Here is a 17,281-nt window from a genome sequence, read left to right on the forward strand (position 1 = left end):
GAACAAGAATTGAGGTCACATGATCGATTTGCATGAATTATTATCGATGATTTGTTTCAGATATGGAACCAGGTGATCGAAATATAATGCTTGAAATAGTTATAACTCTTTGTGTGACGATAAATGTTCGATCCCACACCGTTATCGAATGTTGCATAACCTTGAAGCCGTCTGCGTTTCAAGAAATTCAAACTCTCCCCCATTACTCGATCATGTCGCCCAAGATTCGAAATGAGCCCACGAGATGGAAGAAGCTGATGGGGAATCCACGCATGCATGCGTTATATATCCATGTCAAAACCTAGCGTATTCGAGTGTCCACAACTAAATAACATCTTCCCCTCATAAAACCTGCCCACAAATGGGCACAGAATATGTAGCATTTCAAAGCAATTATATATTCTTCTTTCACACAATAATTCACGCACAAGGAATATTCATACATGTGATCAGAAAAAGATTGCATGCATTATTTCTCTCGCTTTCTTAGAAATTTAATTACCACAGAAAACTTTGCTTTTGGGATCCCATATTAAGGAAACAATATCTGAAACTCAAGAAGGGAAAAGATTGATCAGGGCCCCGCAAATTGCTGTATATATAAGGCTTACGGGCTACGGCCCATTCTCAAAACTCACCAACTTCAAGATCTTACGTTACACTATCATCTTCACCAACTCTATAGCTTTCACAATATCTGCAAAACCATCTCTTCCATTATACTCGTACTTTTCATTTTTTTTGCTGAGGTAAGACACTATTTCATGTATATTATTACACCTTTTGTCTTTATTTGAAAATATACCAACATATAGAGTTGAACAACATTCGAACAAGGAGAGAGGACCATGTTTTTTGTCAAGAATTGGAACGAGGACAAATTAAATTTTCAAAAAGGATGATGATTCGAAGCAGGGGAAAAACCAGGATTTCAGTCGAAGAGACCCTATTTGTACATATACTTTATTTATTTTGTTCATTTTGATCGGCTTCCTTCATGTTGATGGGATCGCCATTGCTTCAGAAGGTCAAAAATCGAAATAATATATGCATCAAATTAAATCTGGTTGTTTTCAAGATTCCTTATATGTCCCCATTTTCGAGTTGATCAGCACATATATATATGAAACCATCAGTAGTCAGATTGCGTTTCTTGAGACATGTTCACATTTGATCTATTCCGTTCGACTTAATAATTAGTTACTTTGATCTTCTCACTTGTAGAAACCAATATCTTAGTTCATTCTTGACAGGTAAAATAAAGACAAGAATGAGCAGGGAAGGAGATTGGATGTGCTGTGCATGCCATCACCTCAACTTCAAGAAACGTGAGTCGTGCCAACGTTGTAGTTGTCCCAAATATGCTACAGAATCTGATGTCTCCTCGTACGCCGACGAATTGCAGAAGACAGAAATTTTAGCCGGAGACTGGTACTGTGGCGCCTTGAACTGTGGCGTGCACAACTACGCGAGCCGAACGAGCTGCTTTAAGTGCGGAGCAATGAAGGACTATTATGGATACGGTGCAGCAGTTGTTGCATCCGCTGGCTATGGATACGACTCCATTCCTGGTTGGAAAAATGGCGACTGGATTTGCTCAACGTTGGTTAATTTTACGTATATCTTAATTATTTGATTGATCATGAAGTATTTTATAGTGTCTGAGGCATGAAATTTAACTCATTCAGCAGAATGGGATGCGGCATGCACAATTATGCTAGCAGGACAGAATGTTACAAATGCAGGACCCCGAGAGATTATGGTAGTTAGCCATCATATCAATTATTTTTATTGAATCCTAATCAATATTTAATTATTTCTCTTCCTTTTTCGTGAATTCAGGGGGAGAAATGTGAGGAAATTAAACTAAGGCAGAGCTGCATTTAATTAGAGTCGCGAAAGGGTTATCAAGAAATTTTCTGGCTACCTATTTATACCTAGCTTCTGTTATTTTTTTTCCCTTCATTGTCTCTACCAAATTTTGAATTACATAAAGTTTCATTATTGTCATTGCCACATTTACATATGCTTCAAAATTAATATTCCTGCTTTCGGGTCTTCTTATTTTACAACCGTTTGAATTACTTTACATTTTATTCTACACATTTATACTATATTTTTAAATTTATTTGAACACCTCACATACTAACCAACTTTGATATGTCAATATAACATCAAAATTTCTTTACAGTTTTACCTTTCATAATGATTTTTGTGTCTCTCTTTATCTTTTTTCTGATTTTTTATGTCAATATGACACGCATACAGAATAATAGCGTTTATAAACGACACGTGCGTATTCCTTACTAAACGAACCAAATGTCATGAGTTTATCTTTTTATATTACATTCGACACCCCATATGCGTGCACATATATATACTTGAAATATAAAAACAAAAGTAACAACAATTGAAACAGAAGATTCGGATGAATTAATATAAATGATTAATAATGACATTATTGAGATCCAAAGATTATGAAGTTTAATTGAACAGACAGGCGATAAATGTTGGTTTCAAGGGACAGAATTATTCCCGTAGAAAAGGCATCAGTACTAGCTAGCTAGTAATATGATAAAATGATATGTTCAATAATTAGACAAGATAAGAACCAGATGCGCTAGCTTCATGGAGGGACTCTATTAATTCTTATCTTCTTCAGCTTCTTTTTTCCATTGCTGAATTTGGTTTATCGTATGGAATGCTGTGTAGATTTTTGTCCTTTGTTTTTAGGCACTTTTGTAAATTTGTTTTTTAAAAAAGAAGAAGGCAGGATTGGCTTTAATTTAGTCCACTGGTTAAACAATGTTTTATTTTGAAAATTTGCCAATAAATATTCTCTTAATATGTATAGTGAAACTTCAGACCAAAAAGCTAGCTAAGTATTTTTTTTTTCTAAATCACCCTTGATTATATATATATATATATTCTTGAAAAAATTTTACAGAACTTACTACAAAATATCTAAAATTGATTGAAAAATCTTTTATAAAATCTAAATGCATAAAATAGATAATTTTAGAATTACAGCCTAGCTTAATAGTATCGCCATAAATAATTAATGGTGTGTTTAGGCATCGATTCCACCTATGTTGGTGTTAGGCTATTAGACTAATTTAATTGTTTAATCCGATACGAATAGAAAGTTTTATTACTACGCCACACTAGCATCCTACTCTTTGTTAATAATTTAATATTTCCATAAGAAATTTTACGTTTATTTATTGTGAATAGATTGTACATTTATTCTTGAAGGTTTCTACAAGTAATTTATGTATGTAACTTGCTGTTTTTTTGTTTTTTTTTTGTAGACGCATGAAGCTAAAAGAATGATGTCAAAAACTTGTGTGAGACGGTCCACGGGTCGTATTTTGTGAGACATATATCTTATTTGGGTCATCCATGAAAAAATATNTATTTTTGGTATTTCAAAAATTATACCATGATACTGAATTTAAAGCAAGTATATTTTACAATATTAGCTTCATATGCACAAGTTGTGTGCATGTCTAATCGTTTTTTTTTATAAGTACTCTTGTTAAAAAAATGAAATTGATATTGATCAAATTTAAAATTTTCTGATTTTAAATAAGTTTATTAGATTTTTTTTTGCATAAATTATTTTTTCATGAAAAAACGAAAATAAAAGGTTAAAAAAAAAAGGATATTTTAGAAAGTCTAAAAATTACATGAAGATATTATTTCATCTATATTATGATTCAAATATTATATATATTTTAAAATATGTGCAACTATTATGCATAATGATATTTATTAAAATGCTTAATAAGCTATCAAATAAGACCAATATTGTGGAGGCCCATTAAAAAAAAATGAAATGGAAAAGGGTGAATTTGTTATTTGCGACAAATTCGACGGTTTATAATATAATATTAGTGATATTTGATATGCGTTGCGTGTTTGTGATTTTGTGATTGTACCATTTCTTACTCAAAAATTATTACAAACAACTACCAACTTTAATGACAAAAATTTATCCTTCAAAAAATGACAAAATTTATCTTGGTTATTAAACATTGGCCAATAACATCGAAAAAAGGGTTATAAAAAAATATCTTTGAAATTTTCATTTAATTTTAAACTTCTTTACATCAAAATTATACTTTTGCTAACATATATTTACTCTTTATAATTGTTTTGAAATTTCAGCTTTTGTACATTTCATTTGTTTGTTTTGCAATTTTAATTTTTTGATGTGAAAAAAAATATCACTGATATGATATAAATATGACACTGATAACATACTGAATAAAAAAATTTTTAAAATTTCTCAAAATGGGAAAAGATTTTTCCACGTATTAAATAAAATCATAATTTTCGTAAACAAACAGAACACCGATCCTTTTTCTCCGCAGTCGGCGCTCCAAACCTTAAAGACCATCCTTCCGACCCAATCCTACGAGCCCATCTCTCCTGATTTCAAGGTTTTGCCTTTCAGAAAAGGCAGGCCTTTAGCTGGCTCGGATTCGGAGAATGGACGTAGTTGGCACCTGGGGTGGTTGAGTTTGGGTGAGTGTAGGGGTTTATTGGAGAGTTCTGAAGTGGGTTTGAGTGAGGATTCGTTGGTTTATTTGGGGTGCAGATACGAGGATGATGTCGTGTACTGGGCTGTCGATGTGTCCGAGGCGAGTCGATTGGTGAGTGAATTGGGTGAGAGACAGTTCTGCTTCGTGGAGCTCAGGACTCTAATGGTGGCCACTGATTGGGCTGATGCCAAAGCCACGGGTGAGCTTGCCATTGCTGGACACGTAAGGTTTCCTTTCCACTTTTACTTGTTTATTACCTTAACTTATGGAGAGTTCTGTCTCCTGTTTTATACGAATTAATGTGCAGTTACAAGGAAGAAGCGGAGTTTATAACGAGTTAGTGAAATTATACAACTTTGCAATATGGGTCTTAGTTAGTAAGCGAGTGTTCTATAGGAGTTAAAATAATCAGGATCGTTGATCGAGTATGAGCTGTAGAAGTAAACCATGAAAATTAAGTTAGAAAAGGGGGAAGAGGGGTGGGGGTGGGGGGGGGGGGGGTTGGGGGAAGGAATATNAGAGATGATTGACCCGTCTCACAGATAAAGATTCGTGAGACCGTCTCATNAAAACGAAAATAAAAGGTTAAAAAAAAAAGGATATTTTAGAAAGTCTAAAAATTACATGAAGATATTATTTCATCTATATTATGATTCAAATATTATATATATTTTAAAATATGTGCAACTATTATGCATAATGATATTTATTAAAATGCTTAATAAGCTATCAAATAAGACCAATATTGTGGAGGCCCATTAAAAAAAAATGAAATGGAAAAGGGTGAATTTGTTATTTGCGACAAATTCGACGGTTTATAATATAATATTAGTGATATTTGATATGCGTTGCGTGTTTGTGATTTTGTGATTGTACCATTTCTTACTCAAAAATTATTACAAACAACTACCAACTTTAATGACAAAAATTTATCCTTCAAAAAATGACAAAATTTATCTTGGTTATTAAACATTGGCCAATAACATCGAAAAAAGGGTTATAAAAAAATATCTTTGAAATTTTCATTTAATTTTAAACTTCTTTACATCAAAATTATACTTTTGCTAACATATATTTACTCTTTATAATTGTTTTGAAATTTCAGCTTTTGTACATTTCATTTGTTTGTTTTGCAATTTTAATTTTTTGATGTGAAAAAAAATATCACTGATATGATATAAATATGACACTGATAACATACTGAATAAAAAAATTTTTAAAATTTCTCAAAATGGGAAAAGATTTTTCCACGTATTAAATAAAATCATAATTTTCGTAAACAAACAGAACACCGATCCTTTTTCTCCGCAGTCGGCGCTCCAAACCTTAAAGACCATCCTTCCGACCCAATCCTACGAGCCCATCTCTCCTGATTTCAAGGTTTTGCCTTTCAGAAAAGGCAGGCCTTTAGCTGGCTCGGATTCGGAGAATGGACGTAGTTGGCACCTGGGGTGGTTGAGTTTGGGTGAGTGTAGGGGTTTATTGGAGAGTTCTGAAGTGGGTTTGAGTGAGGATTCGTTGGTTTATTTGGGGTGCAGATACGAGGATGATGTCGTGTACTGGGCTGTCGATGTGTCCGAGGCGAGTCGATTGGTGAGTGAATTGGGTGAGAGACAGTTCTGCTTCGTGGAGCTCAGGACTCTAATGGTGGCCACTGATTGGGCTGATGCCAAAGCCACGGGTGAGCTTGCCATTGCTGGACACGTAAGGTTTCCTTTCCACTTTTACTTGTTTATTACCTTAACTTATGGAGAGTTCTGTCTCCTGTTTTATACGAATTAATGTGCAGTTACAAGGAAGAAGCGGAGTTTATAACGAGTTAGTGAAATTATACAACTTTGCAATATGGGTCTTAGTTAGTAAGCGAGTGTTCTATAGGAGTTAAAATAATCAGGATCGTTGATCGAGTATGAGCTGTAGAAGTAAACCATGAAAATTAAGTTAGAAAAGGGGGAAGAGGGGTGGGGGTGGGGGGGGGGGGTGTTGGGGGAAGGAATATCAAAATCAGTGCTCCTCGAGGAATCCAAAATGTGGCATTTTGGAGAAATTGAATGAAAATTTAATCATCGCTGTAGCCAGTAGCTTCTTAATATTCTTCTTTGGTGAATCTTGGGACATCATGATGTACTGAATTATGTTCCATTGAGATTCTGATAGTATAGGAAGAACACAATCCTCGAGATTACATAGGATATTTTAGGAAGTGAACATCCTTCTTAGTAGCGGGGTCGGGGGAAAGAATAGGAAAGGCCTTTGTAGATTATCTCGTCAGCCTATTACAAATTATGAAGGTTAATGAGTTCAGGTGTTGAAGTAGTCTTCAAGAAGGATTAAGAAACAGATTGTTGAATAATTGTTACTACTTATATAAATTCTATAAAGATAGTTTACTTTCAGACACTGTATATAAGACATTTATGAAGATAGAAGACACAAGACTCTGGTGCGGAGTCAACAGACTTGTAGAATTTGCCATATAGTTTCTTAGTTTGAGCACTCTTCAATCTTTAATTTTTGATTGATTTTGATAAAGTATCATGCTTGGCCAAGTAGAGTCCTCCACACATCATTCGCCAACAAATACCCAATCCTAAATTCCTAATACAACGGAAGGTAAAAGGGGCAAGGAAAAGAATGAAACAAAGCTTGTTCGATTCTCCCCTTCCATTGGAACATTCCTTTTTTCTAATGACAATGGTAGTTTAAATGGGAATCGTTTGGGAAATATTGCTCTGTAAAACTACAATTCATGTTTCTTAACAGAATAAAGAAGTTTAGCTTTCATTGTGTTTAATTTTGGGTATGTAGGCTCTTTCTGTTTCCAATTTTTGGGAGACGCGTATGCTGCAAGCATTGGTCTCAGTTTACTTAACATACATGAAATGGGTGGTCTGCAATTTTACAACATCTATATCCCTACTCTTATTTTTCTCTATGTTGGTACTCAAATGCTGAAGTAACTATGCGATTCACTGACTTGCATTTGAAGTTTCTGATTTCTTATTTGATCAGGCTAGAGCCTTGCTAGAATGGCATAACTTATCTCGTTTTTGTGGGAGTTGTGGAGCTAAGGCAGTCCCCATGAAGCTGGGAGACGAAAGCAGTGTGGACTGTGGAATGAACTGTGCAAAAAGAGGTTTTATCCTCGTGTTGATCCAGTTAGTATCTGACTTTATAACTCTTTTGCCGGGAAAAAATGTTATTGAAACCAATAATATGTTGCTTCCAACAGGTTGTTATCATGTTGGTTATAGACAAGGAAAATGACCGTGCGTTACTAAGTAGACAGTCGAGACATGTACCTCGCATGTGGAGTTGCCTTGCAGGCTTCATAGAGGTCTGTTTGTATGGATTTTCCCTTCTCGAATTTCTACTCCATGGACCATGCTCTCTAAATCTATCAAGTTTCAAGTTATTTTCCTTCTTCCAACCAAACCCCAAGTCTCACTCTTCTCCCGATTTTATGACCCTAACTTGTAAACTAGCCAGGAGAAAGCTTAGAAGAGGCAGTGAGGAGGGAAACATGGGAGGAGACTGGCATTGAAGTCGGTGAAGTTGTGTACCATAGTTCTCAGCCATGGCCTGGTTCCGTACTTCTTTTTATTGTTTTTTCCCTTTTAGCTTCAGTTTGTTGGTTTCATGGAATGACCTTTATTTAAAATGACAAACGAACATTAAATACATGTCATAAAACAACCCTTAACTTTTCAATGGGGAATATAGTTGGTTTTGCTTTTGGGAAAAGAAGGAAATGAATGATGCAGATTACATTGGTTTTCTGTGTCTTATTACTTACCCTATATGTGCATAACTGCATATTACATTTTCTAAGCTCAAAGTTTTCATCTCATCATTATATTCTTAAATGATATAGTACATTTTGATATAGGTGTGTTATTTAAAACGAGTACAACCAAATTAGACCATTACGATCCTTGTCCTTGAACGGCTCTGCCGCAAAGCAACAAGTAATTTGGGCTCTTTAGGGGATTGTCAAGTGAGAAAAAGTAATGGAGTTGTTGATCTGAAAATTATGTTCATCTATCGATGAGGGACCATCAAGAAATTCATGGAATGTTCCTGTCTTAGGTTGTGTCTCATTTGGCTTTAACCGATGGAGCTGTGAGAATCTGTTGAATTCCAAAAATAAAAATAAAAAAATAGAAACGAGCCTCTAACCAGTGTTATAGGGAATTGCTGGTTTTCAGACACAGCGATTTTCTCCACATTTCTGGATCAAAAAGCAAGAGGAGCGAGTGTTGAAATTTCCACTTAACTAGTGTTGTACACACAAAATATTTTGCTGTAATACTAAATTTAATATAGCTGACATGCGCTCTAAGTCAGTCCAATTTGCTCTGATATTCCTGTTATGAATTTTAAAGGTTTGCTCTACACGTGTAGCTTGTGTTTGCAAATCTCATCTGGTATAGATGGCTTAATTGTACTGGTTTCCTTTGTTCCCCTCAGCTGGACCTAGCAGCATGCCATGCCAGCTAATGGTTGGGTTCTTTGCACATGCTAAATCAGTTGAGATACATGTGGAAAAGGAGGAGCTAGAAGGTAGGTATCAAATTACTCGTCCATTTTCTATATTTGCAGTCTCTCCACGTCTTATTCATTGTTCAATCACACAACATATTCCTGGATATACTTGTGGCCGGAGATCTACAACGAGCCATGCTTCTCACAATCAACTTGTTTAGAACTCGATTCTAGTTCAAAAACACTCAGACAAGCTCAAATTCGAAATTTAGAACTAGTTGGGGATTGTGCTCAACTATTGTTTCAATTTGAGTTTGAGCAGGGTCAAGTTGGCCTGATGCACCCTAACTCGTTGGTTTCCCACGGAATGAACTTATTTTGAAGCACGCATAGCAATGTCACCTATGTATAGATGCTAAATGGCATAGTAGAGAAGACATAAAGAAAGCTCTTACATATGCTGAATACAAGAAGGCTCAGAAAACTTCAGCTGCTAAAGTAGAACAAATGTGCAAAGGTGTCGAAAAAGGACAACAGCTGTCTGCAGATTTTAACATCGAAAGTGGCAAGCTTGCTCCTATGTTTATTCCCGGACCGTTCGCCATTTCTCATCATCTAATCAGTTTGTGGGTCGATCAGGTTCCACCAAATGGTGTCGAAACACAGAAACAAGCTAGTGGTTCACAATGAAGTTTGTAGATTTAGAAACAGAATCCAAATTCTTGGAAAAATAAGCATGTTTTCCGAACTTTTGTTGGCCACATGTTACCAATTCATGTTCTACTTTTTGTATGGCTATTTCATTTCTATGTTGTACAATTCTACAACTCCGAACAGTTTCCTTATAGACTGTCTGTCTATATGTATCGTAGAAAGTTCAGGTTTAGTTTGTGTGCTGTGTTTCACAACCTTTTTAGTCAATGGTGTCCACGTAACTCGAAATTAATAAAAAATACAATACTTAATTTTTCTATCACCAACAATATAATTGTCTAAATCATGTTGAATTCTCGAATTCAGTTTGGTTTTTGTTGGTCAATTTATTAAAAATAAATAAATAAATCGGTGGAGTACGATCGATGGTTATTGGAGAATGTGTGAATTCCACACCAAATGAATGATAAAAAACATCTATGTCGTTGTATGAATTCTATAGATTCAATGACGTAAAAATATTAAGACGTGTTGTGTTATCTTTTCTCTGCTCTTAAGACATTTCCATTTTGACGAACAGCCTTACGCCAACAATTTCTAATCTAATGTTTGCAGATAATTGATTCATCCAAAAACACGATAAATCAATGGCAAATCCTTATAATTAGCCTTGTAATCATGGCCTAAGGACCGGCCATCCTATTCAAATTTAAAAATAATAACAAAATAACTTATTTTTAACGTATGATTTCGTCAACTAGTTAAAATATCTTAAAATTATGAACTAATCAATGAGTAAAATATAGAAAAGGAAAACAGAAATGGCAAACCGTCCGGAAGAAAGATTTGGTGATAAGGAATTCCATTACTAATAAATTACCCAAATTTTAAGGACAGCCATGTGCATCACCACCAATCACGCCATTTTGCTGGCATACGCTTTTTCTCCACTACACGTCAATTTGAGTTTTATTTACTAGTAGATATGCATATAATTTATTTTGACAAGTAATAAACTAACGATCCTTTATTTTTTTTAAAAAAAAAAATTCACATGTAAATAAATGGTTGAAACTGTTCGATCGATACTTATTTTGTTTGTCATTATTAATTAGAGGCTTTAGTGAAGTATTCATTGCAAATCCAGCTATTATAATTTATCAAAATATGTGAGGTCAGTGCTTGATCATACAATGGAAGATATGGACTGCCGCACATGGATGAATATATTATATTATATATTCCAGTTGGACACAGCAGTGGTAAGAGGCAATGAATGAATCAAAATCAAACCCCAAATGAGAATTTGAAAAGAAAAGTCTAATTTGTTAAGATATAGTCAACATTTTTGGTGACTTGTTCCCACCCACTAGACTAGCCTAAACATTAGGACACAGATAAAACAAAATTATGCAGCTTGTTATACGGCCGATTATTCAGATTCCAAACCAATTGAAACCATATCCATTTCTTCAAATGTATCATGTTTTACATATACATCTCTCTCAAAGCTCCAAAGATAAACAATGTCATGACTTTAAACCTCCAAAGATAAACAATGTCATGACTTTAAACCTCAGATATACAAGAATCAGACTATTACATACTATGAGAAATGTGTAAATACACTTGGTAACAAATTAATAACGCAAAAATCAAGAATTGAGGGGGTGAAAAAATATAAGCAACAAATTTCTGTGTGCAGCGTCATCTGAGCAATTATGCTCCTGTCAATTTCCCGGAACATGTAATGTTAAAAGACCCATTTTTTGTACACAAAACCGAAATCTATCATCACCGTTGACCCTCCGTTTTCAACTTGCCTATCTCCATTTCTCTGGTTTGTTGGGCTTCACCGCTCGAGCTGGATGCATATAATCCGTACTCGCTTGTTGGATTGCTGTATTGGCCACTGCTTCCATAGTCTCCGCTAGCGAGTGCCAATTTCCTGAACTTTTTCATGTCATCGTTGTATTGAGCGGTGTCGTAATCTGAACTTCCATGAGAACTGTACATGGAGCTCTGCCCCGGTTTGATTCCTTCGTTGAGATCGGACAGAGAGAGGTCTCCTTCCAAAGCCCTTACCACCTGGCCAAATTGTGGGACGAAATTTAGACGATAGAAAATATAATGAAGAGTAAAAGCAGCAAAAGATATACGTTGTCCCTACCACTACCAAATTTATGAACCTGTTCTAACAAAATATATGCTCGACCAGGAATATTAAAACCTTTAGTTAACCATGAGAGAAATATATTTTCACCTGGCTCATCCGTGGCCTGCGCTTAGCCGAGTGACGCACACAAGCAGCGGCACAAGCTACAATTCGAGCCATCTCATTTTGATTATAATTCCTTTGCAGCCGCTGATCAATGAGTGCATCAAAGTTTCCATCTTCAAGCGCTCGGGTGAGCAATGGTCTTGCCTGTGTTACAAAAACCTTTCGGTTAATGTTCAAACAAACCAAGGATTTGGTTGAGGTCGAGGGTTGATGTAATATAGTTTGGGGCGAGAAAAATTACCCAGTCTACCAAACTATCATCCATGAAAGATTGACTAGTATCAAACGGACGCCGTCCGGTGATCAATTCAAGAAGCATGACTCCAAAGGAAAATACATCGGATTTTTCAGTAAGCTTTCCAGAGCTAGCATACTCTGGGGCCAAATACCTATATTATAGGTAATGTTAGCATAAAGAACATCCGAACCATGATAACAGAGCAGTAAAATATGCTTTAGGTCTGCAAGATTAAGTCTCAGAATTTAATAAGTCGAAAAATTTATAGCTAATGAATGCACCATAAATGCAATCATTGCACAAGCTTCCAAAACCGTTTAGTTAATGCAAAAGCATCAACAAAGGAGCAGAGTGCCAAAATGTACTAATCTGATGGACGCATCACAGTGACATATGAGCAAGAATCAGAAAAGGATTTGATCGTACCCAAAAGTTCCCATCACTCGTGTGGAGACATGAGTATTGGCATCAGAAGAGAACTTAGCGAGACCAAAATCTGCAACCTGAGAATAAGTTGTGTGATATATTTTTAGTTTAATATAAAATAGGAGAATTCCTTATCGAGCACTTGCCCCAGAGTATGATTTTTTTGTGCTAGTACTTCAATCATGAAAATTAAATACGGTACCTTTGCTTCAAAATTGAAATCCAAAAGAATATTGGAAGCCTTGATGTCTCTGTGGATGATTTTTGGATGACCTAATAAAAAATATATCGTCTTAGATAATAAGTTTTTAAAGCAAACAAAACACAGATTTCATTTTCTCATAATTAATAATCCATCTATATATGAAAACTTACAATCTTCATGAAGATATGCAAGCCCTTTCGCAGCACCTAGAGCTATCTTCAATCGTGTGGGCCAATCCATTGTAGGTCTTCCATTTCCTGAAATGTAAAGATTTGCAAGTTTTTCGATGACATGATAACTTATACTTTTAAAAATAAAAACATAACCCAGAAACATAAAAATTAAATGGCACCGCAGAAGAAATCAAAGGTAATGGGACTATGCTATCACGCAGTGAGGCCAGATATTCTCCATGTATTCTACAAACTCGACCTTTTCCAGCTAATAATATTCCACACAAGCAATATAAGTGCATCTGTTGAATAAAACTAACCATGCAAGTGAAATTCCAGGGTGTTATTTTGAACAAATTCATATACGAGCATTCTCTGCGACCCAGTGATGCAGTATCCAACCAATGAAACAAGATGCTTATGATGCACTCTGCTGATGATCTCAACTTCAGCCTGGAACTCGCGTTCCCCTTGTCCACTTCCAGCCTTTAACTGCTTAACTGCAACCTCTTTACCATTTGGCAGGACACCCCGGTGCACATAACCAAAACCGCCTTGCCCAAGAAGATTGGCGGTGGAAAACCCGTCGGTTGCCATTGACAGCTCTTCATAAGTAAAAGTGCTTTTCGAAAACCCTAAAGACATTCCTGGTGAAGGGTGCGGAGGCAGAGTTTCGGGCCCTGAATAATGGGAACCAGAACCTCCACTGCTGCTCAAGTACGGAGGTGGTGGCGGAGGAGGAGGTAAAGGTGCACGTGCTGGTGATTGATGTGGTCTTATGGCACCAACCAGTGGGGGAGAATGTTTAGGTGGGATTGTGACAAAATGATCATCTGGTGCTGGCGCACTCTGCTGCCAATTGTGAACCGGGTTTCCATACGGGTCGGCTATAGCAAACACAAAAAATCATCAGAAATTAGAAACTAAAGTCATGCTTGATGAAGGGTATGGAAATATAGATAAACTACACAGAAACTTGAAAATTTTATTCAAATTCAGCCCTACGCATTTTTTAGAACCTCGGACTTCAAGCTACCTGCAAAAGATTTGTCCTTTTCAGTAGCGACGTACTAATTGATGATTCAGATGAAAGCTTTTTTAAACAAATAATTATTAAAACTAAAATTTAAATAACGATTTTTGCATTTGAACGTTAAGCTTTTGCCACTTCCGTACTGAAATTTCTAAACTAATTTTGAATCCCCAAAGCCAAATGATTCCATTTCATCCACATTTGCATCAAATGCCTATCGTCCATCTGAAATTAATTAAGCAAGATTATGAATTTCAAGAATTTATGTGAAAATGGTTACCTTTAGGCCCAAGGGGTGGAGGAGGAGGATGGGGTACGTAGTAATCAGGTTGTGGTCTTCTTCTCTTTTTCTTGCAGCATATGAAAAGTAAAGTCAAAACCGCAAGTATTACAATGCCTCCAATAGCTATCCCAACAACAAGTCCAGCTGATACCGCTGAAGATGACCCGCCATTAGAAGACGTCGCAGCCGGCGGAGATCTCGCCGCACCTCCCGATGGCGGAGGTGGAGAACTCCTACCGGATGGCGCCGGCGGTGAGGGAGGGGAAGGCGATGATGGAGGTGATCTTGGTGGAGGAGAGGGTGTTGTCGGGGTAGGTGATGGCAGCGGGGGCCCCGGAGGCGTGTTGGATGGAGGCGGAGGAGGAGAAGTGGACGGTGGCGGCGAGATGACCGGAGGAGATTGAGCAGGTGGGGGAGTGATGACGGGTACAGGCGGGGGCGGGGAGACAGTGGAAGCGGGTGGCGGGGAGTCGACGGGAGGAGGCGGCGAGGTTACGGGTTCAGGCGGAGGTGGTGATACGGTGGATGGTGGAGGAGAGGTGACGTTTGTCGGTGGAGACGGCGGAGACACCACCGGCGCAGGCGAAGACATTTTTGTAAGGAGTGCACGGAGAGTATCAGATTTACTTCTGCAGAGAGGTGTAATGTAATGAAAGTGTAATAAATAATAAAGGGAAGGAGAAAAATTAGTTTCTTTGGTGGGAAATTGTCTTTTTCACACGCTAATTCAATCCGTTAATTCTATTTTAATTTATTTAAACAAATATATATATATATTATATAATACAAGTATTTCCTGCAGTGAATATAAGATTTGGTCCAAATTTTAATAAAAATACAAAATTTACAAGGGGAGAGTGATTGTAATGAATAAATTTCAAATTTATAGATTTTAAATTAATGTATTTTTGTTATTTAGATAAAAAAATATCGTAAATTTTAAATATACATCTTATATGTTTATGCGGTGTTTTCTGATGGTAATGATTGATTTCAAATTCACTCCATTATTATATAATTTGAAATTCATTTTACTTTATATTAGTAATGTGTAAATAAGTAATGTGTCGATTTAGTATCTGATATATTGTTTTATTGTAACAATAAAACAATAAAATCAAAATCTATGAATTCGATCACATGAGAGAATTATATTTTTCATAGAGTTTGAGCTTTTATATTATCTATAAAAAAACTCGCAAGTACACATTTATGTTTCATCACTGTCATTATTTTTTTGTATATAATATATCATTATAATATTTAAAACTAATTTATGATTAATTCAACATTTCCTTAATTATTTTATAATTTAGGTTGTATTTGGATAAATGTATTTAAGGATATTTCATTTAATGTCTCAAATCCATTATATTATCTGGCTTTGAACTGTCAAATATTTTTATTAAAAAAAAAACTTGATTGATGCAGAAACTTTTGTCAAAATTATATAAATTATGGCTTTTGGAAAAGGTCGAATTGACCACAATATAATTGGATTTAATGAATTTTGCATTTTCGGACGACTAATATGCTTCTTTTTTATTATTATTATTATTATTATTGTATTTGCTCGGCGGCGGATTTTTATAATTTATATTTAAAATTAATGATAGAATATTTCAATATTGCCAGCTGTCGAGGTCAATAAATATGTTCTTCGCGAAAATCCTTCCACAAAATTATCTAAAATTTCCCTGTGAAAATATGGGGATAAATAAATTTCTCTCTTATTTTATTTTTTCGAATGCAAATGGAATAATTCATTTTTTTAAAATAAAAATAAATTCTTTAGGTTTTTAAGATTATATTTGTTAAAAAATAAAGAAGATATCAAATTATCTTTTAATAATTATTTCAACCAATGACTTGCATAATAAGATTGATATTTTTGGCGAAATATATATACCTGAAATATATTACAGAGTATAAATATCTCAAAGCAAAATACTTGTAAAGTTTGGATATAAAAATACACCATTTTCTTTTTTTTAAAAAAAATACTAATTTCACATAATATCATTTTTTAAAACAAATAAACGTTAAAAAAAAAATCAAACATGAATTTCAAAGGGAAAAAAGGATTCAAACACCATAAATTTGTAATATAAAAATATGATATTTTTATATTAAATTCTAATATACTTCCTCAGATCACATACTAATATTAAAATTCTATGAGTAGGTCTCTTGTGAGACGGTCTCACGAATCTTTATCTGTGAGACGGGTCAACCCTACCGATACTCTTAGCATAAAAAGTAATACTCTTAGTATAAAAAGTAATATTTTTTCATTGAGGACCCAAATGAGAGTTACGTCTCACAAAATACGACCCGTGAGATCGTATCACTTAAAGTTTTGCCAAATTCTATATACATAGACGAGTCATGTCTGTTCGAATTAAACATGAGACCTTCGTAGATATTTTTGGTCTCTTGGGACCAAAAATTATCTTGTAGACAATATTAGTCCTGATAATTACTTTTCTTATATTATAAATTTTATATTTACCTCAAAAATTCGAATGCAATCCTTTTGGATTGTCAACAACAAAAAATTTAATACCTCAATATTTTTTATGGTTTTTCTTCATATGCAAATAAAAATATAAAATAAAATTAAGATTATTCATATTTTATCTCAGGATTTTATAGGTATACAAAATGTTAGTCGATTTTGATAATATATTACTTTAGATTTAGAATATTTTTGCAAAGCATATAATACCTATTAGATAATCTATTAGTACTTATCTGATAGACAATCTCACGGATCTATATCTATGAGATTGGTCTATTTGATCCATATCTTTAATGAAAAGTTATAATTTTGATATAAAAAATAATATTTTTTTATGAGCTGAGTCGGATCGAAAATATGTCTCACAGTTTTGACTCATAAGATCGTCTTATGAGAGTTTTGTGGTAATATAATGATGAAGAAAATAATTTAGAC

General features: G+C 34.9%; 2 protein-coding genes and 1 pseudogene across 4 annotated transcripts; 2 read left to right on the top strand and 1 right to left on the bottom strand.

The window, feature by feature from the left end:
- The first annotated feature begins 601 nt into the window (after positions 1 to 601).
- Positions 602 to 2,018, top strand: LOC140965757 (uncharacterized). Of its 3 annotated transcripts, none has more exons than XM_073425925.1 (4): positions 602 to 749; positions 1,254 to 1,602; positions 1,689 to 1,762; positions 1,843 to 2,018. In XM_073425925.1, exons 2-4 carry the CDS (start codon positions 1,271 to 1,273, stop codon positions 1,854 to 1,856), a joined length of 420 nt encoding a protein of 139 aa, XP_073282026.1. In that variant the 5' UTR covers positions 602 to 749; positions 1,254 to 1,270; the 3' UTR covers positions 1,857 to 2,018. The 3 variants fall into 3 exon arrangements, with proteins under 3 accessions (XP_073282026.1, XP_073282027.1, XP_073282028.1); XM_073425926.1 differs by having other exon boundaries at positions 1,692 to 1,765; XM_073425927.1 differs by having other exon boundaries at positions 1,692 to 1,762.
- A 489-nt stretch (positions 2,019 to 2,507) lies between these two features.
- Positions 2,508 to 9,835, top strand: LOC140965761 (nudix hydrolase 19, chloroplastic-like; annotated as a pseudogene).
- A 1,403-nt stretch (positions 9,836 to 11,238) lies between these two features.
- LOC140965752 (proline-rich receptor-like protein kinase PERK15) lies at positions 11,239 to 14,973 on the bottom strand. The gene is made up of 8 exons (XM_073425916.1): positions 14,323 to 14,973; positions 13,330 to 13,896; positions 13,007 to 13,093; positions 12,834 to 12,904; positions 12,632 to 12,708; positions 12,209 to 12,356; positions 11,950 to 12,111; positions 11,239 to 11,774 (listed from the first exon to the last, which is right to left on the bottom strand). Exons 1-8 carry the CDS (start codon positions 14,915 to 14,917, stop codon positions 11,481 to 11,483), a joined length of 2,001 nt encoding a protein of 666 aa, XP_073282017.1. The 5' UTR covers positions 14,918 to 14,973; the 3' UTR covers positions 11,239 to 11,480.
- Between the last annotated feature and the right edge of the window lie 2,308 nt (positions 14,974 to 17,281).

Source organism: Primulina huaijiensis, unplaced genomic scaffold (assembly GCF_012295235.1).
Source record: "Primulina huaijiensis isolate GDHJ02 unplaced genomic scaffold, ASM1229523v2 scaffold14171, whole genome shotgun sequence".
NCBI lineage: Eukaryota > Viridiplantae > Streptophyta > Magnoliopsida > Lamiales > Gesneriaceae > Primulina > Primulina huaijiensis.

Excerpts from the sequence above, each read along its gene's own strand:
- LOC140965752 (XM_073425916.1), bottom strand. The coding sequence starts at position 14,917 with ATGTCTTCGCCTGCGCCGGTGGTGTCTCCGCCGTCTCCACCGACAAAC. Across the intron at positions 13,897-14,322 it reads TCCACCCCTTGGGCCTAAAG|CCGACCCGTATGGAAACCCG; the intron begins GTAACCATTTTC and ends TGTTTGCTATAG. Across the intron at positions 13,094-13,329 it reads CCTGGAATTTCACTTGCATG|GAAATGGAAGACCTACAATG; the intron begins GTTAGTTTTATT and ends TTTACATTTCAG.
- LOC140965757 (XM_073425925.1), top strand. The coding sequence starts at position 1,271 with ATGAGCAGGGAAGGAGATTGGATGTGCTGTGCATGCCATCACCTCAAC. Across the intron at positions 1,603-1,688 it reads GGCGACTGGATTTGCTCAAC|CAGAATGGGATGCGGCATGC; the intron begins GTTGGTTAATTT and ends TAACTCATTCAG.